Source organism: Ahaetulla prasina, chromosome 2, assembly GCF_028640845.1.
Source record: "Ahaetulla prasina isolate Xishuangbanna chromosome 2, ASM2864084v1, whole genome shotgun sequence".
Taxonomy (NCBI): Eukaryota; Metazoa; Chordata; class Lepidosauria; order Squamata; family Colubridae; genus Ahaetulla; species Ahaetulla prasina.
The window spans coordinates 279,184,802-279,209,160 of NC_080540.1; the positions used below are offsets into that span (position 1 = coordinate 279,184,802).

A 24,359-nucleotide genomic window follows, 5' to 3' on the forward strand; every position below is an offset into this window, starting at 1 on the left:
ACAGGGGTCATTCTTGGGGGCCCTACCTGTGCTGCTGTACCCTGCACCAGGTATAGATTCTGAATACCCTTCAAGGGTAACCCCATATAGAGCACATTACAGTAGTCCAGTGATGGGATGACTAAGGACTGAATGACTGAGCGCAGGGAACATGATGTCTTACTTAATGGCCGCATTGCTTAGCAGTGGAAATTCTGATCCCAACTTAGGTTGTAAGTTGAAGACTATCTGTATACCACATTCTTTTAAAATCTATCTCCCCAAGTCAAAAAAAAAAAAGCAAATAGGATTGGTAAAGCTATATAAATTTGATGTTTCAGGTTTCTTTTAGAGAACTTACGTTATGTTTTCTTTCTGCCTTCACAGAGAAAGAATAATTACCTTGCTTTAAAAAAAAAATCTCTTAGTGTGTTTGAGATTTATATAAGCTGGATTTTATATATAACATATTTTACTCAATTAATCATTTCTGAAACAATTTCTACTTGTTTAAGAGTTCGGAAGATACTATCCCTCAGATGGAAGATTTGCATTAAGAAATCTGAATATATTCAACTATCGAATAGGATCTGTCTAACAATGTGCTTGAACAAAAATCAATATGCCACAGTGTATATATACAGCATAGGGGGAAAAAATCTCAGGTTTCCATGTAGTTTCAAATTAAATGTAGTTTTGGATGTGAAATTGTATCCTGTGCCATCTTTTGCAGCAGACTGATTCTGTGTGGCTGGCATGGTCTCATTGATTGATTGGTTATGTGCCTTCAAGTTGGTATTGGTTAGCCATTATATAGTGATTACATGGTGAATACACAGTGATTACATAGACAGATTTTCTCCAAGAAGATCTGTCCCCAGATCCAGATCCAAATCCGATCCTTGGCAGGATTACACAACCTTCTATTTATTTGGCCAAACAACCAAATATTTGCAACTTGGAAAACAACAAAAACTTCTATCTTCCAAGAACTTCATACGCAGGGAAAGAGTGCTTGGAAAATCCGTTCTTAAAGTACAGCTAATGTCTGAGTAAGTTTTCACTTCAATTAGCATGAAAAGTAATTCTGTCATTCTGACAAATTACTCCTGTTAATCTATAAAATGTCTGGTACTGCACTGCTGCACCTTAAGTTCTAACTTCTGGCATGCGAACATACAAATCTTACTGCCAGCAGTGAACTGCTTCCAATATTTTTTTTATTACGTAAGGCAATTTGGAGTTTTGGGGAATATAACTATCTATCCATTCGTGTTTACATGAGTTTTAGACAATTAAGCAGGGTAGAAGTTTCAGCATGAAATGAACCCATATTTGGTATAACATATAGGAAAAAACCAGGAAAGGTTGGCCATATATATATATTCTTCAATGTTGAAAGCTATCTTCCACGAAAAAAAAAACCCCTAAGTTTTAAATTGATGGAATGATAACATTCTTAAACGCTTGTAACCCTAAATGACCAAAATGATTAGTTCTAAACTTAATGGGTTTTGAAATGTTAAGAATTTTCTTGTCTTTTTCTGCTGAGAACGGAACGTTCATAATATCTTATTGGGCTTAGAAACAATAACAAATCCTCCAGACACATTTGATTTTGTTATTGTTTTAGTTGTCTAAACATCAATCTTTTTAAGTTCCTATCATGGAAGTTTTAAATAATTGGTCATTCAGACCTAAGAACAAGTACTCAGTGATGGAAAACTCCTGTCTGAAGGATTTCCTCTTGCATTTCAAGCAACTTCATAGTTTGCTTTCGTGCCTTTGGAATTGTGTATTTCAAAAGGTACTTCAGAATTAAAAAGGACCACAGGCAGTCCTTGACTTACAGCCACAATTAAGCCCAAAATTTATGTTGCTAAGTGAGCTAAGTTGCTAAGTGAGATTTTCCCCATTTTATAACCTGTCTTGCCACAGTTGTTAAGCGAATCTGGCTTCCCATTGCATGTGAGAAGATCGCAAAAGGTGACCACATGACCCCCAGGACACTGCAACCGTCATAAATATGAGTCAGTTGCCAAGTTGTCTGAATTTTGATCATGTGACCATGGGGATGCTGCAATGGCCAAAAGTGTGAAAAACGATCATTTTTTTCAGTTCCGTTGTAACTTCGAACAGTCACTAAATGAACAGTTGTATGTCGAGTACTACCTATCCTCCACCTAAGCTAAACAGAGGAGTCATTTTTAATAGTATGGCGAATCATAATTTTAAAATATATTTTGGCATAATACCTACTTTTCAAAACTACAATCTAAAACAGGAGAGAAATCACAGAGAGAGCAAGGGTATGTTATCTGAAACCCGAGGACTACAATGCACTTCCCCCTGAAGCCTTGGCTCTGGCTTCCACATGTTCTCCAAAACTTTCCACCAAGTAGATTGGGGTGTCCAATCTTGCTGGCTGGGGAATTCTGGGAATTGAAGTCCACAGGTCTTAAAGTTGCTAAGGTTGGACATTGCTGAAGTAGAAGTTGTGAATACCCACAGCAGGGAGAAGTACCAGACTGTCATGCTTAATCTCAAGAAGATTCAGATCTTCTTAGAATCTAACTAGAAATCCTAGGGTTGCAGATTAGATTAGAAAATGACAACAATATTCTGAGGGAAGGCAATGGCAAACCATATTCATCCAATTTCTAGAATCTAAAAATATTTCCATTATTTTTGCCTAGAAAACTAAATGGATATGGCTAAGAAGTAACTAAAAGTTAAAATCGACTCAAGGAAGAGTTTACTTTAAGGCACTATTAATGTGACAGAGGAAAAAATATTAAATCATTAAATACAAGGAGGATAATAATATGGATTACTTTATTGGCTTTAATTTTTATTAAATTAAAATGAAATTAACTCATTATTATTAAACTTCCTTAAAAATGCAAGAGGCATGGTGGCTCAGTAGCTTAAAAGCCCTGGGGAAGGTCTTTACTCTGGCGGTTCAAGTCCTACCATTCTGAGACAGAATGAGCTCCTGTCACTTGTCCCAGGGCCTGCAAAACTAGCAGTTCGAAAGCATGTAAATGCAAGTAGATAAATAGGTACGCCTTTGGTAGGAAGATTAACAGCATTCAGTGTTTTGCCATACGCTGTGGAGTAATGTCATATTTTCATAAGCCGCATATAAACGTCTTTGGACAAAATTGGGTCAATAGCTTAAAGAAGCAGAGATGAAGCAGAGCCCCCTAAAGGCAGCTAAAACTAGCACCCACAGTGATTCCTTTAACAATACAGCTTGAAATGTTATTTGAAAGTCAAGATCTTTAATCCTAAAAAGGTTACGTATCTTTATTTTAGAGCAATCATTTCTGTTGATAATAATTACTGAATAATTCTAAGAACTACATCAAGGAAAAAGAAGCTAAGCAAAAGAAAAACAAAATAAGTAGCAGTTCTTCTTAACCATGCCTAGCCTTTATATTTGCTGTTGAAATGAGCTTCCCAAATTAAGAGATATAACCTATGACTCTTTCATAAATTAGCTTTAGAGCTAATTAGTACCCTTTAGCATGAGCTTAGTACCCAGTTGGTAAACATCTTAAAAGTAAATAAATGGCAGGAATTCAAAATAGAAAATCTACTTTTTGAATACTTGAAAAATTACTTACCCATCATTGGAACATGTTAAAAACTCTTCTTTTATTTTTGGATGCCAACAGCCTGAATTAAGCATTGCTGTGTGTCCCTAGGATGAAGAACAGAAGGTGTGAATATAATGCATAATAAGTTATGTTTAACTAAACAATTTATTTGTTTTCTTCTTTTCCAAACACTGCAACAAGCGAACATAATTATTATCCAATACCCTGTAGGAACACAGTAGCTCACATTGTTAAGATGCTAGTTTGACCAGCAGCAAGCCGAGTGCTGTCATGGCGTGGGGTGAGCTCCCATCCTTTGCTCTTGCTGGGGACATGAAAGGCGCCTCAAACTGGGCATCCCCCTGGCAATGGTGATGTCACCGGCTAATCCTTTCAATCTCAAAGAGCCTCTAACACAAATGCAAAAATCCCAATATCCTTATAAACATCTTTGAAAACTGAAGAATAAGGTATCAAACCCCGAAACCCCAGGGTTTGCCATACCAGGGGAGGGAAGGAGCTCCTGCACTGCTGATGGGAGGTATACTGGAGGCTGCAACAGCATGCCAAAGAATGCCACAAATCAGCTGTTTGGCAAAGAGTGGCCCACGGATCAGCTGTGCAGCGGAGAGGTGGTGTGGCGTGAGGCAAGCTGCCTGCCAGGCTTAGAAGCACCAGTTATGGGCCAACAATCAGCTGTTCGACAACACAGCACTAAGGGGTCAATGGTCAGCTGTTCGGGGCCACAGACTGACCAGGCAGCATCCAATCGGTCATTCCAATGCACAGGGGCAAGGACTGTGCTGGCAGAAGGGCGTGATTCACCTAGATACACCACACTGGGAGGCAGATGCTCCCAACACTGACTTTACATCCGTTTGCTTTTTGGAACTCATTGTGTGCCAGAGTCTAGCTCATTAAGTCCAGTAAGCCTCACAATGCATGGTGTCTTAATTACTGGTTTAGGTCCAGAGCTCGGACTTCTTGAGATAAGGAGGATAAATTTGCAACTATCCATGTACTCAAGCACTGATATCTTTCCATAGTTATTTTTTCACCTCTAGTTACCTCTTCTTACTTTTTAAAATTCCACTCAGAATCTATATAAATCACTTATACTATTAGCAACAAAAACTTCTAGTGAAAAGACAATGTACATGCACAACTATTTTAACTTTCTGTTTTTAATAACTTCATAAAAGTATCTAATAAGCCAACCTGAAATGAAAATTTGCTCTATCTTCCTCTCAGTTATACTTTCAAAATACCTCCAGAGGTAGTCCTCGACTTACAATCATTTATCTCCCAACTATTAGAAGTTACAACAGCACTAGTGGTTTATGACCAGTTTTCAACATGACTACTGCAGTATCCCCACGGATCACATTATCAAAATTTTGACTCTTGGCAACCTGCATGTATATACGATGGTTGCAGCATCCCTGGGATCATGTGACCGCCATTTGCAATCTTTCCAGATGGCTTCCAATAAACGTCTATAATAAAAGCTGGGATTCTATTTACAATTCAATGATTCATTTAAAACTGCAGTGATGAGCTTAACAACTATGGTGAAAAGGTCATAAAATTGAGTGTGACTCATTTAATAGCCACTTTGCTTAGCAACAGAAATTCTGGTCTCACTTGTGGTTGTACGTTAAACACTACCTGCACAGAATTAAGAGATAAAACACCTTATTCAATCCTAACTTTCCCTTCAATGCTGTTCTTTACTATTCTTTCTGTGCCAGACCCATTAGCCAGTGTTTCAATAGCCTTACAAGTTTATACTTTACCCTGGGCAATTTAAAGTGAGATTTTCTTTCTTTTTTGAATATCTTTTTATCAATTCTTTGCATATGCTCCTTTTTGTTTTCCACATTCATGCAAGAGTTGCATGTTCTGAACTTGGAAAAGAAGTCGAGAGGACTTTTATCCAGACTTTATTGGTATCTGATCTTGCGAAATTAATTATTATGGTGTTCTTCTGAACCTCTTGGAACACTTCTGATCTGAGGGATACTTTGGAGCTGATCTTTTAGTTTTATAATTCTGAACTATCTCCAAACATTGTTAAGATAATGGATAGTTTTAATTTTCCCTTTCAACTTTATTTTCAACAATCCTTTAATTTTTTGCAGATCTGCTCTTCTGCTGTCAAATGTGTGTGTGATAGACTTTATTGGCAAGCACCATTTGCATCCACATTTATATTTATAAAATTAGTATCACTGCTCCCAATTAATTCATCTAGGTTTTGGACAAGTCTATAATTAATACTGAAGATTAAGGCCGATGTTAACAGTGATGTTGGCTTCCAGACTGGCTGTTTCAAGGCGCAATCATTTGTCAAGTCCAAAATATGAATTTTGTCAGTCCATGTGACTACAACTGAAGTTACCCATTACCATTTCCTTCTCAGACGCTTTTATGAATGTACTTTCAGTCTGTAAGTTCATTAGAGAATACCCAAAGCTTTAAATTCCCAAGAGACAATATGCTACTCTAACTTTGTATAGAGTTACATGAACCTGGCAAGGTTGTGATCGACTGATTATCTGATGGACCTGTATGAGCAATAAAACTAAGCCTTAGTCAGAACAACAGGGAGTGTGTTGATGCATGAGGTTAGGACGTTGGGCTGACAATAGGTAGACTTGCGTTCAAGACCCAGTTGCTGCTTGGGAGCTCCTGCTCCTGCCAACCCAGCAGTTCGAAAGTAAGTGACTGCGAGTAGTTAGATGGATACCACTTTAGTGAGCCCCCAACTGGACATCCCTGGGCAAAGGAGACGTCATCATTCAATCCTTTCAACTCAAAGAGCTTCAAAGATCTTGACATAAATGTAAAAGTAGTCAAAACCAGGGTGGGCTCCTGGGGGTTCAGCAGGGTTTGGACAACCTTCTAGCCAAAGATTGCTGGGGTTTGGCAAACCCCCAAATGCCACCCCTGGCTGACCATGCCCACCCCGCCCTTCTCCTCCCAGAAGTCTCCTTGCGGCCCGTTCATAATTCCAGGTAAGTGCAGGGGCCGCGCGGAGGGTCTGGGAAAGCAAAAAAATGGGCCTACCAGAGGTTCTGGAAGTCTGGAAATGGGCCTGTTTCCAGCCTCCGGACCCTGGGGGAAGCTGTTTTCGCCCTCCCAGAGACTCGAGGAAAGCCCCTGGAGCCTGGAGAGGGCGAAAAACGGGCCTCCCGGAATTTCCAGAAGTCCGGAAACGGTCTTGTTTCCGGCCTCCGGAGGGCCTCCGGACCCAGGGGGAAGCAGTTTTTGCCCTCCAGAGCCTGGTGAGGGTGAAAAACGCCCCCCCCCACCATGGTGCAAGTGACCGACAGCAAACCCGTTGCTAAAGGATCTGAAGCCCACCCCTGGTCAAAACATTGTTATCTGTTTGCTTTATTTAATTTATATATTTTTCAATGAATGCTACAATATTTCACAAGAACATGAGAAAAAACTCTCTAAAATTACATTATTCAAGCTCTAAATTTATCTCCTTACCTTAGTGTTTGCCATGTCTACAATATACTGGTCCCCCTTCACACACTCCATCACAGGAAAGCCATCTCTGTCAAGGACTTTAGCTTGAGAATTACCCGCAACAACAAGAATGACATCTCCAGTGCTGCTGTACTGCAAAGATTTTATCTGGTGACTGAAAAATTACAGAACCAAAGTTAAACACTAACAATTAAATACAAAATTGCCAACTCTTTGCTTACAAAATGAAAAAATGGCAGAATATTTTATGCTATATTATTTTGGGAATATATGAAATATCTCCAAGTCAAATAATAATTGACAGATCCATTTTTAGAAGCTGAACAGCAATTTCTGATCCATTTTTTCCAAATACAAACAGTCCTAGTTTAGTGACAGCTTTCATGTAGGGATCATTTGCAATTATAATGGTAATGAAAAGTAACCTTTATGACCAATGCTTGCATTTACAACCTTTGCAGGTCTGTAAAGTAAAGGAAAATTGAAGTAAGATCATAAACACGGTTGGTGTCTTGTTAAGCTGACATTTCACTTAATGACTGAATTGCAAGTTCCAATTGCCGTTGCTAAATGAGGACTACCTATATGGGTATCTTTATCCCTCTCTTTCCTGCTCTTTTCCACAATTCACAAAATGGTGCTATATATGTGATTCATCTTAATCTCATAAGCAACCATCTTAATATCAATTATTTACATCAGATTTTGCAATAGAGTATCTTCTAGATATGTTGAGCTATCATTGCAACCCATTTGGAGGTATCACTTTTTAAGTATTCTATATTTTCATTTTAAAACTATTTGTATTTGTAATCGTAACTCCATTAAGATTTCAGTGTTTATTGTTTTTGATTTCTAGATGTTACTTGAGAAAGAAATAAGTAAGCATCTTTGAGTTTTACAACCTAAAAATATAAATATGTGAAAAATAAATAGCATAAATTGAATTGTCATGTTACTGTTATTCTTCCAAATATGGCAACATATTTCTAAGTCTTTTTATCTCAAAGGTATTGGCCTGCATATTATTCTAGTAAGTTATTAATACATTTGGTGGAAAACATCATAACATACCATTCACATGGTTGCAGAGATCTAAAAGCCTGAAGAGATGCATCCATTCCAGCAAAATCCCAAAATTTAACATCATAGTCATATCCTCCAGTTATCAAACGGGCACCCGATGGATCCAATCCTAAAGCAGAGACCTATAAAGCAAGATATGAAAATGAACTGTGAACCAAATTAATTTGTCAAGTATACATATACACACATTCACACACACACAATCAAGACTCTGTGCATATACCATATTTTGCGCACTATAAGATACACTTTCTCCCTCCAAAAAAATGGGTGGAAATGTCTGTGCATCTTATAGAGCCAATACTGTGGCAGGAGGGGTCGGGGGTTTTCCGCCGCCGCCTGTCACCACTGCCGCCGTCGGGGAACGCTGAAATCTTTGCTGCCAAGTAACTGATTGGCGGTTGGATCAGCCTCCCGGAATACCACCAATAAGCTGTTCTATGCAGCAAGAATTGCCGCTGCCGCCGTTCACCACCATCACCGCCACTTGCTGCTGAATGGCAGAGGCTGTGATAGGAAGAGGTGGCGATCAGTGACGATCTTTGCAGCTTAGAACAGCTGATCAGTGGTATTCCGGGAGGCCGATCCAACCACCAATCAGCTGCTCGGCAGCAAAGACTCCAGCATTCCCGGCGGTGGCAGCAGCTCAGCTCAGTTGACCAGTGGTGAGCGCAATGGAGAAGTGACAAGCCATGTGCTAGGACTGCAATAACGTGCTGAAGCTAACCAGGCTGTTTGATGTTTGCTGCAAGGATGCTAGCCCAATGAATGCTGGGAGGCAGAGGCAGATTATTTTTTATTGTTTTCCTCCTCTAAAGCTAATGTGCTTCTTATGGTCTGGTACATCTTATAGGGCGAAAAATACGGTATATGTTTTATGTGGGGTTTGAATGTATTTTTCATAAAAAAGTTGGTCTTAGTACATTTAACTGTTCAACTGTAATGTAGACATTTGAAGTTTAGAAATTATTTCATTTCTCTTAAATTAGCCAACTGGATTCTTATGAATTTCTACTCTACGTATGATCAAATCTGGATTCAATTCCTTCTACTTTTTTTCACAGAATTTATTTTCTTCTCAGGGTCAACATATTCTATCGTAAACCTAAGAAAGGGAGATATCAAGATGCTTACTGTTTTTGTGCCATGGTGGAGAGTAATTTCATGTGAGTCGGGAATCTTCTTCACAGGATCCTAAGAGAAATAATATTGTTCATAATAACATTTAAGTACAGATATAACATCGGTATAACTACAATAATTCTAGAAATGAGAGAAAGGAATAATTACAGCAGGAAAAATCCTCTTCCAGTTGCTTAAGAAGCAAGTTCCACAGATTTGGAACGCAAATCTGGTTAGTGGAGTGGTTAGAATGCAGTATTGCAGGCTAACTCTGCCCACAGCCAGGAGTTTAATCCTGACCACTCAAGGTTGATTGAGCCTTCTATCCTTCCAAGGTCAGTAAAATGAGGACTCAGATTGTTGGGGGCAATATGCTGATACTTGCAAACCACCCCAAGCATGCTATAAAGCTAAGGTCACCAACCTTTCGGACCTCAGGGACCACTAACTTAACAATTTTAAATCCCATGGACCACTAATATGATCTGCCTAATGACCAACTGGGTAGGCATGGCAAGGTGGTTATGTGACTGGGTGGGCGTGGCCAACTCGATGTCACTCACGTTGAGGGGTACCTTGCCAGCCTGTACTCACCACTCCTTGCCTGCCTGCCCAGACTCCTTAGGGCCCTAACAGGAAGCAGTTGTTGGAGAAAACAGTTGGCAAAACAGCTGGCTCAGTTCAAACTGGATCTGGCCAAGAAGGAGGCTCAGCAGAAGCACCTCACTGAGGATTACGAGCATAGGCTTTCCAAGCAGAGGGAAGACCTGCGGGAGTTCAAAGCCAGGTACAGGTGCTTGGAGGCTCAGTGGGCTGAGATGGCAACCTAGTTCCAGGCCATGATGCAGTCCCATTGGAACAAGGCCGTCCGGCTCTTCACTCCTAGTGGCACTTCCCTCCAGCCGTCGCCCAAAGCCCCACACCAAGAGGCCGAAGCAGACCCCAAGTCGGAATTTCTGCCCCCCTTTGACCTGCACAAAACGACCCCAAACGGGGAGACTCTGCAGCAACACAAACATTCATTGCACGTATCCAGCCCAGGAGCCGTAGTTTGAGGACCCCTAATTTATTGCAATATAAAAATGCAAATAATTTTTCTGTGGACCACCAAAATTTTCTCACGGACCATCAGTGATCCACGGACCACCAGTTGGTGACCACTGCTATAAAGTACTATGGAACGATATATAAATCTAAGTGCTATTGCTATTTTAGCTAGGCTCAGCTTAGATACACAGACGAAATATTTGTCCCTCCAAGAAATGACTGAGTTCTACTTATGTTGTAGCTCAAACAAATTGGAAGCAATCAGCTACATAACAAAGTATTTGTTTTAATTCAGGAGATAAATGTTCTCTGTGGAATTAATTTAAACCAAACCACAGCTGTACAAAACCTCAAAAATTTAGAAAGTTCTACATTTTTCTATAAAACTTCTCTAAATTGCCTCTGAAGATTTTATAGTTTTACATGCTCCTGCAATAACGAGTAAAGGTCTTATTTTGGAAAGTGCTTGTAATTAGTAGCAATAAGCTTTGACAATCAAATGTCTGTTGTATCTGGGCTAGGATGAAAATGTATCATATAAGATAATTCCTAAACTGGGAAATTAAAATCAAATGAGCTAGGAGGACTAAACCACTAGTTTTCTGCTACAGAAAAAATTGAAAAAAAAAATTGAGAAGCTGCTGCCTTCTCTTACCCCTTCGGAGCTTCACTGGAGCTCCCTCCGATGATCAGCTGTGCTTTTTTTCAGCCCCAACCAGCCCCAACCTCAAAACCATCGAGTGAACTAATGTGCTGAAGTTGACCAGGCTAAAAATGCTAGCCAGATGAATATCTTGTAGGCAGAATTTTTTTTTCCTTCTATTTTCCTCCCCAAAAACTAAGGTGTGTCTTATACTCCAGTGCGTCTTATACTCTGAAAAATACGGTAGTTCTTCCTTAATGCAGCCAATTACACTGCCGATTTTAGAAATAAACCCACTGCTAGGCTGGGTCCAACACTGTGAGCCAAGTTTGATCTAAGTCTCATTAATTGATAAAAAGGATTTTAAAAAAAGAACCAGGTATTGTATCCTGTTTTCCTAGAGTTGTTTCTATTTTACTTTATAATAATGTTTGGAAAAAATATAGTAAACTGGAAAATCAAAAAATACATGAACCATAACGCTTCTAATTTAAAGGAATAAAGTTTAGCCCACCAATTTATCTATCTTCAGTATGGTGACTGGGATGTAATTATTTTGCAAATGGGTGATTAGGACCAGAAAGGTCCACATATTTTAATAACAGGAACAACTGAGGATGTGGAGGAAACCAAGAAAAACATTATGGGGCAAATGAAAGGAAATGGGAAAAGAGATCTATCAGATTCAGAGGGAGATTAGGATATCTTTGACCAAGCTAAGTGAATTGCTTGTAGGCAAGGTCATGGGCTGGATCATGTAGCCCTTTATCAAGTAGCACACATAATGCTTTTTCTATCTGCGCTGCATTAAAAAAATGTGCAAATTCATCCTTTGGAGCTCCAAATCCAACCTGCCTGAAGTACTTTTTGGAGAGAGATTATTAGCCATTCAACTCAAGGGATTCCTGAGTCTTAAACAAAATTGTTTAACCAAAATGAAATTAAGATAACAACCTCAAGGGACTAGTCTTGGCATAACTTCTCTTCAAAACAGCCAAATACTTACAAAGAATCATAATGTGACCCCATTCTATTTTAATATCGCTAAAAGTCCTAAATTGTAGAATATACTATAAATATCCCAAACCCGCCCCAAAACTTTCCTATATATGAACACAAATTCCGTTACAATTTGAGATGTGCCCAATGGTTTCATTCCCACAAAATTAAGAACATCAGAAAACATTTGAGGATCCAAAGAAAACATTTAAATAGTATATTGTAAAAAGTGATGTATCATGTGACAGAAGGCACTCTATATAATTCTGAGTGTTTTCATAAGCTTCATTAATTTCAGCAAAGCACTCTATCTTAGCCCTTCACTCATTTCTGATATTCAGAAATGATGGCAAGTTGGGAGTTCTAGTCCCACCTTAGACATGAAAGCCAACTGGGTGACTTTGGGCCCATCAGTTTCCCTTGTTGTTGTGGCTAAAATAGGAAGAAGGAGTATTATATATGTTTGCCACCTTGAGTTATTTATAAAAAAAATAATAAAGGTTACATATAAACTAAGAACTATTTAATACTAATGCCCTTGCAGCATCTTCCAGAAGCACTGAGCGTATTGGAAAATGTTGTTATTGAGAATGGTTTATTACTTCATAAAAATAGTTCTTTTTAAATGACAAAAATAAATGTGGACGGTTTTTATGAAATCTGGAAAAGAGAACTAAGGGGTCCTGTTGCCCAATCAATGGCTTCAGACATTAAGTAATTTTAGATATGTTTCTTATGAGTAAATACAATTAATTCAGGGAATTTTTTTAAAAAAAATCTGTTAGACCCCTCAAAATATTTCTATGGTAGAGGTATAATAAATTTGAAAGAAATATTTATTCCTTCTTTTATTATTTATTTATTTGCCTGATGTTAATATGGCGAAATAGCTTCTTGGAAAGCAGAAGAGTTAAAGGGTTATATTTTGTTAAAGTATAACCACAAAATCTGCAATCTTTCCACTTATGCAAAAAGTTCAGTATTTCCACTTGGGGTTTTCCCCCACTTAAAATTAAAGCTTTCAGTATCTGATACAGTTAAGGACAAAGTTCCAAATATGTTAATTTTTTGCATTACTACAATGCTGATGATTTCTTTTGTTTTCTAGCTATTATGAATACCAAATAAACGACAAAAACCAGGACAAAATTTTCACATCAAAATGCGCTGAGTACCAATTTTGATGAGTTTCAAAGCAGTTGAGTACCAAGGTACCACTGTGTGTGCGTGTGCATGTATACACACTCACACACAGCAATTTTCCCTCAATTTCATTTCCATCCCAAACATTTTTGTTACTTTAAAAATTCCCAGAAGTTCTACATCTGCCAGGCTTTTACAATAAAACATTAACACAGAATTTCAAATGTTCAAACAGTTAATACACAACTGTCTTCTTGAAAGAATTAATGACTAGTTAAATCACTACTACCATTTTCGTTTTTCCAAGTGAACGGCTGAGATTGCCTTGAACACCTAACAACTTTATATGGACGCACAATTTGAAGCTCAGGAAAGGCTTTCATGGCTCACTCTTTAAGCCACTAAGCTACCTTCACTTACATAATTGGGTTCTTTTTATTTCCCATTCTGTGCATCCAGATAATTGGCACTGAATTGCCGGTTTCTTTCCAACCATATTAACTTATATTAAATTTAATTGTGAGGCTGGACTAACATCAAATCTAATATGAAATGCTTTCAGTACGCGTTGCGATCAATATTTTGTATATTTCTAAGGCCAATAAGTGCTCCGTTTTATCAGGCTTAACTGATACCTGGTAAAGATTTCCAGTAACACTAATTAAAAGTCTGAGGAACAAATGAATTAATTGGCATTTAAGGAGAAGAATAAGGGTGAAGCATTGACAGAAATATGTATCTTAGAATAGATAGGTTGGATCATTGGATCATTCATTATGCTAACCATGGTTTGCATAACAGTGGATTCTTTAATCAACTATAATGGTTAAATTCACCCAATGTTCTGCAACAGACGATTTATCATCTAGAGTTAATGGAGTCATATATTTTATTAAACATTCAACTAAACTACATAATGGCTGCGACAACTAGGTCAAACTCAGGCGGGAGGGGAAGTATACAACGACACCTTTATCACCAAACTAACTATCAACTTCTTAAAATTGTTGATGGCGATATGGGCATAAAAATTTAATAGATAAAATAAATAAATGAAATCTTCTGTATGACTAATGGAGGCTGTGTTCTTATATATTCATCAGATTATTTTTAATTGATGAGTTTATGTTAGACTCAATCATTAAGTCCTAAGAGAAACTATGTGGAGCCAAACAGTAAATTCCTGAAAACTCACTCAGATATTTTTGAAACTTTGAGAAAAAAGTTACATCTTACATCTTACGGGAAGGAAGGAAGGAAGGGGCAATTTCATATACTGCATGCACAGCTGGTTCCAATTTGATCATTGTTTTGATTAGTGACTCTCCCATACCACCCATAAATTGCTTTCAAAACATTAATATTTAACCTTATAAACCATCATATAATAGTGCATTTTTATGTAATGCAATATAATAAAATAAGTCACCGAGCAGCTAATGTTAATGCAGAGGAAAAACGTGGGTAATGTATGAGACTAACTGTGTAGAGGATTCTTTTGTAAGTTAAGGCAGTAACTTTATATGTGCTTTCCAGTAATTGCTTTCCAGCATAGCTTTCAATGGGACTTTTTTCTGAATAGACATGAGAAAAGTGAAACTGCTCGGTATCTTGCATATCCTCTCTTTGCAAATCTAATGACTATCATCCTCATCATGAGGATGTGATATATTAAACTCATAACGGCTTCTGTAATGGAATGGAGCACACATGGATGCAATTCTATTGCTTGTTGAAGCAAGGAATCAAAGGTTTAGCACGTCTTCCAACTTTTGATCACAAACATTCCAATTTAATGAAGGAGGAGAGGTGGTCCTTTAAGGCAGATTCAGGCTGCACGTCCAGTTTGAAAGGGCGACTTCCTGCAAGACCTCAATTATACCCCTCTTCTTTTCCTGTTACCCTCACATAATAGAACTGAAATATACTGGAAGAACATCAGATGAACCACACAGAGTTTGGAACCCAGAAAAGACAAATAAAATAACACAAAACTAAATAATTGTAGGACAGGGTAAAGGGTTTTTTGGTTTGGTTAGATATGGATTTGTTAAATTTCAGAAAGCATGCCATTTCTATATTTTTAACCTTCTTCCTTTTTATTAGATGAAATAGATCTGAGTGTTCTTCAGAGTGTTCCTTAAATAATAAATAAATAAATAAATATGGACTGAGGGAAGTAAAAGGGCACCATTTGGTGTGTGTATATATATATATATATAAATATATATATATATATATATATATATATATATATATATATATATATATATATATATATATATATGTCTTTGGTTATTCGGGTTTTCTCCCGCGTAAAATTGGAAGTGTCTTGGCGACGTTTCGACGAAGTCTCATTCGTCATCTTCAGGCTTCAGCTTCGTGCTTCTGGAAGCAATGTGTGATTGCAGCTGTTTCTTCCTTTTTAACTGCTAGTGGGGGTTTGAACTGATTGGGTGGGAGCTTGGCTGTGCTCTGATTGGATGGGGGTTTTTTGTGCTCTGATTGGATGGGGGTGTGTCCTGTTTGGGTGGGGGCTTGGTTGTGCTCAGATTAGTCTGAGTTCCAGGGGGATTTGAGCTGGTGAGCTGCACTGCTGCTGTTTGGCTTCGTGTTCGTGGTCGTGCTACATCTTCGTAGTGGGTGTCAGTCTGCTGCATGTATGGATTGGAGGGGTTTGAAATGGCTAATGTTGCAGCTGCGATCTGGCTTCTGGTCCTTGGTCGTGCTTCCTGATCAGTGTGGGTTTGGGTCTGCTTTCTGGGTGGATGTGTGGTGGTGACATCCTGTGTGGGCCTTGTGAGTGTGGGTCTGGTGTCATTCCTCGTGTTAAGGACTCGTTTGTCAATAAGACTTTTTAAAGTCAATAAAAAATTGATAAAGTCAATAAAAAATTGATAAAGTCAATAAAAAATTGATAAAGTCAATAAAAAATTGATAAAGTCAATAAAAAATTGACTTTAAAAAGACCAGAACTATCGCCAAAACTGAACACTTTAACAACAGAATAATCAGAGAAGCCATCGAGATAGAAAAACGCCCACACAGCATGAACAAACGAGATGATACCTCCCGCCTACCAGCCATTTGGAAACCTGCCCTTATTGACAAACGTGTCCCTAACAAGAGGAATGACACCAGACCCACACTCACGAGGTCCACACAGGATGTCACCACCACACATCCACCCAGAAAGCAGACCCAAACCCACACTGATCATGAAGCATGACCAAGGACCAGAAGCCAGACCGCAGCTGCAACATTAACCATTTCAAACCCCTCCAATCCATACATGCAGCAGACTGACACCCACTATGAAGATGTAGCACGACCACGAACACGAAGCCAAACAACAGCTATGCAGCTCACCAGCTCAAATCCCCCTGCAGCTCAGACTAATTGAGCACAACCAAGCCCCCACCCAAAAAGGACACACCCCCAGCCAATCAGAGCACAAAAACCCCATCCAATCAGAGCACAGCCAAGCTCCCACCCAATCAGTTCAAACCCCACTAGCAGTTAAAAGGAAGAAACAGCTGCAGTCACACATTGCTCCCAGAAGCACAAGCTGAAGCCTGAAGATGACGAATGAGACTTCGTCAAACGTCGCCAAGAAACTTCCAATTTTACGCGGGAGAAAACCCGAATAACCAAAGATCTACATACAAACACCCGCGAAAACCTCAGAAAACATATAAATATACAGACACACACACACACACATACACACACACACACATATATATATATATACACAGAGAAGCCATCGAGATAGAAAAACGCCCACACAGCATGAACAAATGAGATGATACCTCCCGCCTACCAGCCATTTGGAAACCCGCCCTTATTGACAAACGAGTCCTTAACACGAGGAATGACACCAGACCCACACTCACGAGGTCCACACAGGATGTCACCACCACACATCCACCCAGAAAGCAGACCCAAACCCACACTGATCAGGAAGCACGACCAAGGACCAGAAGCCAGACCGCAGCTGCAACAATAGCCATTTCAAACCCCTCCAATCCATACATGCAGCAGACTGACACCCACTATGAAGATGTAGCACGACCACGAACACGAAGCCAAACAACAGCTATGTAGCTCACCAGCTCAAATCCCCCTGCAGCTCAGACTAACCTGAGCACAACCAAGCCCCCACCCAAAAAGGACACACCCCCATCCAATCAGAGCACAAAAAAACCCCATCCAATCAGAGCACAGCCAAGCTCCCACCCAATCAGTTCAAACCCCACTAGCAGTTAAAAGGAAGAAACAGCTGCATCACCCTCAGAAAACATATATATATATATATATATATATATATATATATATATATATATATATATATATATATATATATATATATATGTCTTTGGTTATTCGGTTTTCTCCGGAAATTGGAAGTGTCTTGGCAACGCTTCGACGAGGTCTCACTCATCATCTTCAGGCTGGTGTCTTTGGCTTCGTGCTTCTGGGAGCAATGTTCCAGAAGCACGGTTGAAGCCTGAAGATGACGAATGAGACTTCGTCGAAACGTCGCCAAGACACTTCCAATTTTACACGGGAGAAAACCCGAACAACCAAAGACCTATATATATATATATATATGTATATATACGGTTTTATATATATAAAAGATATATATATATAATATATATATATTTTATAAAACAAATATATATATATATATATTCGTAGGTTTTCACGGGTATAGGTATGTAGGTCTTGGCATTTTCGGGTCTTTTCCCGTGTAAGGTTGAGAGTATCTTGGCAACGTTTCGACGAGGTCTCACTCATCATCTTCAGGCTGGTGTCTTTGGCTTCGTGCTTCTGTGAGCCATAGCGAATCAAGGGGGAGGGGGAATCCATCACTAGTTAAGTTTGTGAAAGTTAATATTCCCAGAAGCAAAAATCTTACAAAAATCTTTCTAAACATTAGAAAAATAGGTTAATATTATTAACAGGTTAATACGTTAATAATAGTAAGAGAAAAATCCAAATGGAACAAGCATTGTCTTTTGATGAGAAGAATGAGGTTAGTTTCATTATAAGATAGTTATCCATTCCTCCATGGACTACCTTTCAGTAAAAATTTGGAAACAGATGGCTTTTCTGATGAGGATGAAGGAGAGCAGATACCTGATTAACCAGTGTATTTATGCTTTTGTGTGCTAATCTGCAGTTTTAAAAATGCAGGTTTAGTGTATATTTAATGCTCCCTAGGAGCTCCTCAAACTGCCTGTATGTGTAGCAATGATGACACATTATGAACATGATAAGCACCTATAGTTTTGGGCAGAGTTCCCTTATGGTAAGTAGGCCATTCCTTTAGTAGGCTCTTTCTTCCAATCTACAGATACGTGGAAACTGTTGTTTATTTTGTTAACTGGAGCTTTAGGGTCCATCAGCTTCAGTCAAGTTCAGGACGGTTGCTGGTGCAATAGGATAGATGCAAAAGGATGGATCTTGAGCGGAACAACTTGCCTATATTATATAAAAATCTCAGTGCAACCGTATAGGATAACTGGAGCATCCGCAATTCTGCATGTAGGGAGGTAGTACTACTCTACATGTGAATGTGGGAAGGGATCAGAAACCCTAGCAATTCCTTTTGGGAATCAATTTATTTATTATTTTTATTCCGCTTTTATTCTTTTTATAAATAACTCAAAGTGGAGAACGTACCTAATATTCTTTCCTCTTCCTGTTTTTCCTCCATAACAACAACTCTGGGCTGAGAGGGAGTGACTGAGTCAAAGTCACCTGGCTGGCCTTCTTGTCTATAGTGGGACTAGAACTCCCAGTCTCCTGCGTTCCAGGCCTGCACTTTCACAACTACACCAATTAGCTCTAAATGTTAAGCATCCAAATATATAATGCACTAATAATGTACACAAATATGTAGCTTAATATATAAATGAACACAAATCCATCTTCAGCTCTCCCTAGTATAGCTCAAACCCTGTCATCTGGCTGAACAATACAATCATACTGTAATTTTAAATTGCAAACGGCTCCACTGAATGCAGAATTCAATCCATCAGTCATTCAGACTGCTGGCCTTTGCCTGTCTGATTTACATTAAACGAATGCCTTTTTCTGGAGAACAGAAAAAAAGAATTGATCTCATTATTGCAATGCCTATGTCCTTCATAACAAGATCAAAAGGGCACAGCGGACTATAAACCCATGTAAACCTATAAACCATGTGAAAACTTTTTTTTAAAAAAAAAAATCAAATAGATGAGTTAATTGCAAGGAAAAACGGGTCAATCTGTATCTATTTTGATGATTGAAGAATTTTGAGTGGCAAGAAATTTAATCTTGTTCTCGTGGAAAAAAAATGTTTTTAAAAAAATCAATGTAATTATGAAGGACTTGGAAAGAACATACATCTCTAACATGTAAGAGCTTGAATAGGTACCCATACAGTATTATTTTGCTTTGAGGTAGACCAGAAGCCCAAACAAAGCAATGCTTTATTAAATTTCATTTTGTCAAAATTTAATTAATTAATTACAAGTAAACCTGATTAGTCCCCATGTATTTAATGACTTTTCTCTTCTCTCATCCTCACATCCCAAGCACAGCAGCAATGGCTGGAAAAGCATAAGTTACCTATGTCAATATCAAAGTAAGCCTTAAGGCTAATAGTTTAATGGACAATTAATTAAAGAGCCTTTAAAACTTACGGAGAATATAAATTGTGAGATATTTGTGTTCTGCCTCCGTCTTGCTGATTGGCGGCAGGAAACACATAGCATTCAGGCTTCTATTCTACATCTCCAATGCATGGGTCTAAAGAGATTTGCCAAGCCATCTACAACAAAGAGTGCATTTGCAAAAGCTATCAGTTTAATGGATTTTATTACAATGTATTAAATAGTCAAAGGACAACTCCTTGTACCTAGTATGTGGAAAGTTTGTTCCCTTTGTAGGAGAGTTAATTTATGCTTTGTTTAAAAGATATTCTATCATGCAACTGTTGTGACCCAGGCCCAAGTAGGTAGTAGGAAACTCAGTCAGTGTAAAAACAAACAAACGTTATTTGAACAGCTAAGAATTCTCAGCGTAGTTCAACTAAATTAAAGCAAATTCCTCCTAACATAATTCCTCAGACCTATCACCAACCTTGGCCCAATTAGGCAAACTGCCAAAGGCCTTTCTTGGCAAACGTTCAGAAGACACCAATACAAAATAAATGCAACAAGACGAAGCTATCAACGTTGTTTTCCGGCAAAGAGCCCAAATGCCGTTGCTGGTCCTTTAAGCCTTATGGGAGGGGCCAATCATCTCTTGGCCCTACTCCCGAGTGGTCCTCTTTGCTTGAGCTACTCTTGCCTTTTGGCAGCTCTTCTCATGTGTGCATTAGGAACAGGCTCCTCTTGTTCCTCTGCCTCACTACTATCTGTCTCTGGAGACTCTGGAGTCCGCCTTTCACTCTCCAATGGCCCTGGCCCCACCTCAGCCTCCAACGCAGAGCCCTCATCCAGGCTTTCCCCAGCCTCCAGGACTATCCCACGCTCTTCCTCAGCCTCATCACTTTCCGACTCTGTCACAGCCACAGGCTGCTGGCGGACCACAACTTTGAAATATACAATTGCGCTAAGCATGAAAACTGCAGTTCACTACTGTCATGAGAAGAGATGAAATGAAACTAGGATGACTCTTTCAGTTTTCCAGGCAGGTGAGAATAAGGAAAAAAAACAGCATTGTACTTTAAAATGGAAAATCAAAAGAAAAATATGCCAAAATCTATGGACAGAGAGACCCTTTAGGAAGCAAAATGGAAGGAATGGTGAACAATATTTTAATGATTGGGCTTTCTCTCTTTTAAGAGGCTGAGGGAGGGGAAGTGCCAAGGGCCACAATAGATGGGCTAATGCTATAGAGTGGACAGAGCCACAAGACGCCTGTAGATTTCCCCGGTTTTCTTGGCATGCTCTTTTTACTTTTTAAATAAAGCCAAGCTTATCTTAGGGCTCCCAATTCAACCTGGCTTAAAGAAAGTCAAACGTAGGGCTCCCATTCTACTTTGCATGCTTTTCCACCTTAACATGGAAGACATTTGTGCCCATTATATTCAGAATTTAAAAAGTTTGGGTTTTTTTGGGGGGGGGAGTGGGGGAGACTGCAAAAATGTGGATTTAGTGTTCTAAAGCCAAGATCCAATGGATAGCTTAGATCGTACAAGGACTACCCATTGATACTGCAAAAAGGTTAACACATGTTTATTTCAGTAAAAACAAAAACAACAGCTGTTTGAAAATCTCCTCTGTTAAAATCTTGTGTGAGGAATGATAATTAAGAAAGCCAAGTGCCTATGGAGATTCTCAGTCATCCAGGTCAATGGTTGTCCCAAAGATACTTTTTTCAAGAGGCAACTGGACTTTCTGGTTTTTCCTTGAGACAAAAGAAAACAAAAAAAGTCCAGTTGTCGCTTGGAAAAAAAAAGCAGCTTTGGGATAAGAAAGCCAAGTGTTCAGAACCATGGAAAGTCTAAAGCAGGGGTGAAATCCAGCAGGTTCTGGAGAACCAGAAGCAGAACTTATGAGCAGTTCGGAGAACTGGTAATAGAAATTTTGAGTAGCTTGGAAAACTGGCAAATACCACCTCTGGCTGGCCCCAGAGTGCGATGAGAATGAAGATTTTGCAATATCCTTCCCCTGGAGTGCGGTGGGAATGGAGATTTTGCAGTATCTTTCCCCTGCCATGCCCACCAAGCCACAGCCACAGAACCGGTAGTAAAAAAAAATTGGATTTCACCACTGGTCTAAACTGGGAAAAAAAATCTTATGAGCATCTAGACCGGTATTTCTCAACCTTAACCATTAGAAGAAGTATGGACTTTAACTCCCAGAACTCCCAAGCCCATATTGTAATATTTCTGTAGGTTAATCATTTTTTCTTTCCATTAAACTTAATAAAGAAAGACTATCTGATATTGCAATTAGGGCATCAGTCTAGAAACCAGGAGACTGTGAGTTTTAGTCCTGCCTTAGGCACAAAGATGAATTTGGGCCACTCTCTCTCTCTCAGCACAAAGGAGACAATGTCAAACTACATGTTATCATATGGCATCAAGAAATTTGAGAGAGAGAGAATTAGTTTTGTGAATATTACAGAAAGTCTTATTTGCTTTTTTTTTTTAAGAAAAGTTTCACAGCAATAAAATCTATATACAGTATTAGCCAAAATTGTGGAAACCTTTTGGGAAAAGTGTATTTTCTAAAACTAGCTAATAACACCACTTTTTTGGGGAGTAGTATTCTAAAATTATATATCAATGGAAAGATAATTTAATTAAGAATGTAATGCAATAACTTTTATGAAGGATTTGCATTAGAATAGCAGTTACAGTATAAAGAAGAAAAGTGAAACACGTAGAAAAAAATGAGATATACAAAAATTATCATGTCAGTTAATACTTAGTTGGGTAACCTTTAGCATGAATTATGGCCTTACAACGTCTTCCCATGGAGTGAATCAAGTCTTTTAGTTCTGCAGCTGCTATGTGATACCAAAATTGAATGATTAGTCTATTAACTGGGTTTTATTTCTGGGTTGCTTCTGACTAACAAGTTTCTTTAGTTGGCTCCATAGATTTTCAATTGGGTTAAGGTCTGGGCTATTCCCAGGCCATTCCAGGAATGGAATATGATTATCTTGAAACTCCAAAAAAAGTGGTGTTATTAGCCATCAAATCTCAAAAATACACTTCTCCTAAAAGGTTCCCATAATTTTGGCCACTACTGTAGAAAAGCATGGAAACATGTAGGGGAAGAGAACAACAACTAAGCCATGCTACCCTGAGCACTGATCATGGTTCTAATCAAATTACAAGCAGATACTTTTTATAGTACACTCTTCTGCATTCAGGACTATGTTCCAGTGAGTTAAATGGAAATCTCCCCCAAGTAATTGCATTATAAAGCTCTGAAAACACAGTAAAGTGAATGGCTAAATCTTTAAACTTTATTGCATTTAACATTTTGAAATACCGCTGATAGAATACCTTCATAATATAATAGCTCATCAGTAAGTGGTCATAAAATGTGTACTTTAAAAAGAAACAAAAAATGTTAATTAATACTAATATGTTTAAAATTCACTAACATTATCTTTAATTGAAAGGTTTATATATGGTTAGGTGGAGAAACAGGTCTCAAAAAAGTTCTCTTTATAAGTGATTCTTAGCTTTTTGGATTTTCTTTTTCCTTGGAGAAAACAAATTAACATGATTTATGAAAGGATGTTAAAATGTTATTTTTGCCTGTGGTACTTTTGTAGTTTTACTTAAAAACACAACCACCAGCAATACATTTCTCTATACATATCTTCGGTTTCCAAGGGAAAATATTTTAAAATATTTTCAAATGTTGTTCATCTGAAAAAGTCATGTGAATTGCCATTCCAAGAAATGAAAGCAGGAGAAAAAAAGCAACTTTACTTCTGTATAAGTAATACACATTGCAATGTAAGTGAACAACTGAAAGCTAACAAAAATAATGAGAAAATGCCTGTAGTTTTATTTTTAAAACTTTTAGGAGAATTTTTAGTGGTATTGATGGAATAAACATGACCCCATGTGTCCCTAAGCTAAAATTTTAGTTTAATAGGAGAGAAGATCCCACCTCCATACGGCTTCTGAACTTGGCTCCTAATTTTATTTAACTCCTATTAATCTTAATGTTTTTGTATTGTTTTACTTTTGCATATCGTAAGCTGCCCAGAGCCACTTTGGATAGGGAGATGGGCAGCATACAGGGGTGAAATCTACTTACCTTCCTTACCGGTTCAGAAGTGCATGCGCCCCACGCGTGCTCGCTTCATTCGTGCGCGTGCGTCACAGGTCTGCACACGCAAAACTTTCTGTACATGCGCAGAAGGTAAAAAACACATTACTTCCTGGTTAAAACCAGGAAGTAATGACACCTGGGCGGGTGGGCGGAGCTTCGCTCTGCCATCGCTACCGGATCGCCGAACTACCAGCCATGATCACTACCGGATTGTGCGATCCGGTCCGATCTGGGAGCATTTCATCCCTGGCAGCATATAAATGTAATAAATAAGCAAACTACATTTGTTTATCTCCAGTTCTTTTCAGTCGCTTCCCTCATCTCTTTGTCCAATTGTTAAAAGCAAACCATAAACATAGCTGCCAAGAAAATATCATTGAATCCTGAAAACAAACCAATGCTAGAGATCAGCATTACAGCAGACTGGAATGA

General features: G+C 38.6%; 1 protein-coding gene across 1 annotated transcript in view; it reads right to left on the reverse strand.

Annotated features, from left to right (window-relative positions):
- WDR70 (WD repeat domain 70) overlaps positions 1 to 24,359 on the reverse strand; it is a 147,727-nt gene that overhangs the window by 109,802 nt on the left and 13,566 nt on the right. The window contains exons 6-9 of the mRNA XM_058170695.1: positions 9,303 to 9,362; positions 8,157 to 8,290; positions 7,083 to 7,236; positions 3,609 to 3,685 (exon numbers count right to left, since the gene is read on the reverse strand). Of these exons, the coding sequence (XP_058026678.1) occupies positions 3,609 to 3,685; positions 7,083 to 7,236; positions 8,157 to 8,290; positions 9,303 to 9,362 (425 nt within the window). The remainder of the gene's footprint in view (positions 1 to 3,608; positions 3,686 to 7,082; positions 7,237 to 8,156; positions 8,291 to 9,302; positions 9,363 to 24,359) is intronic.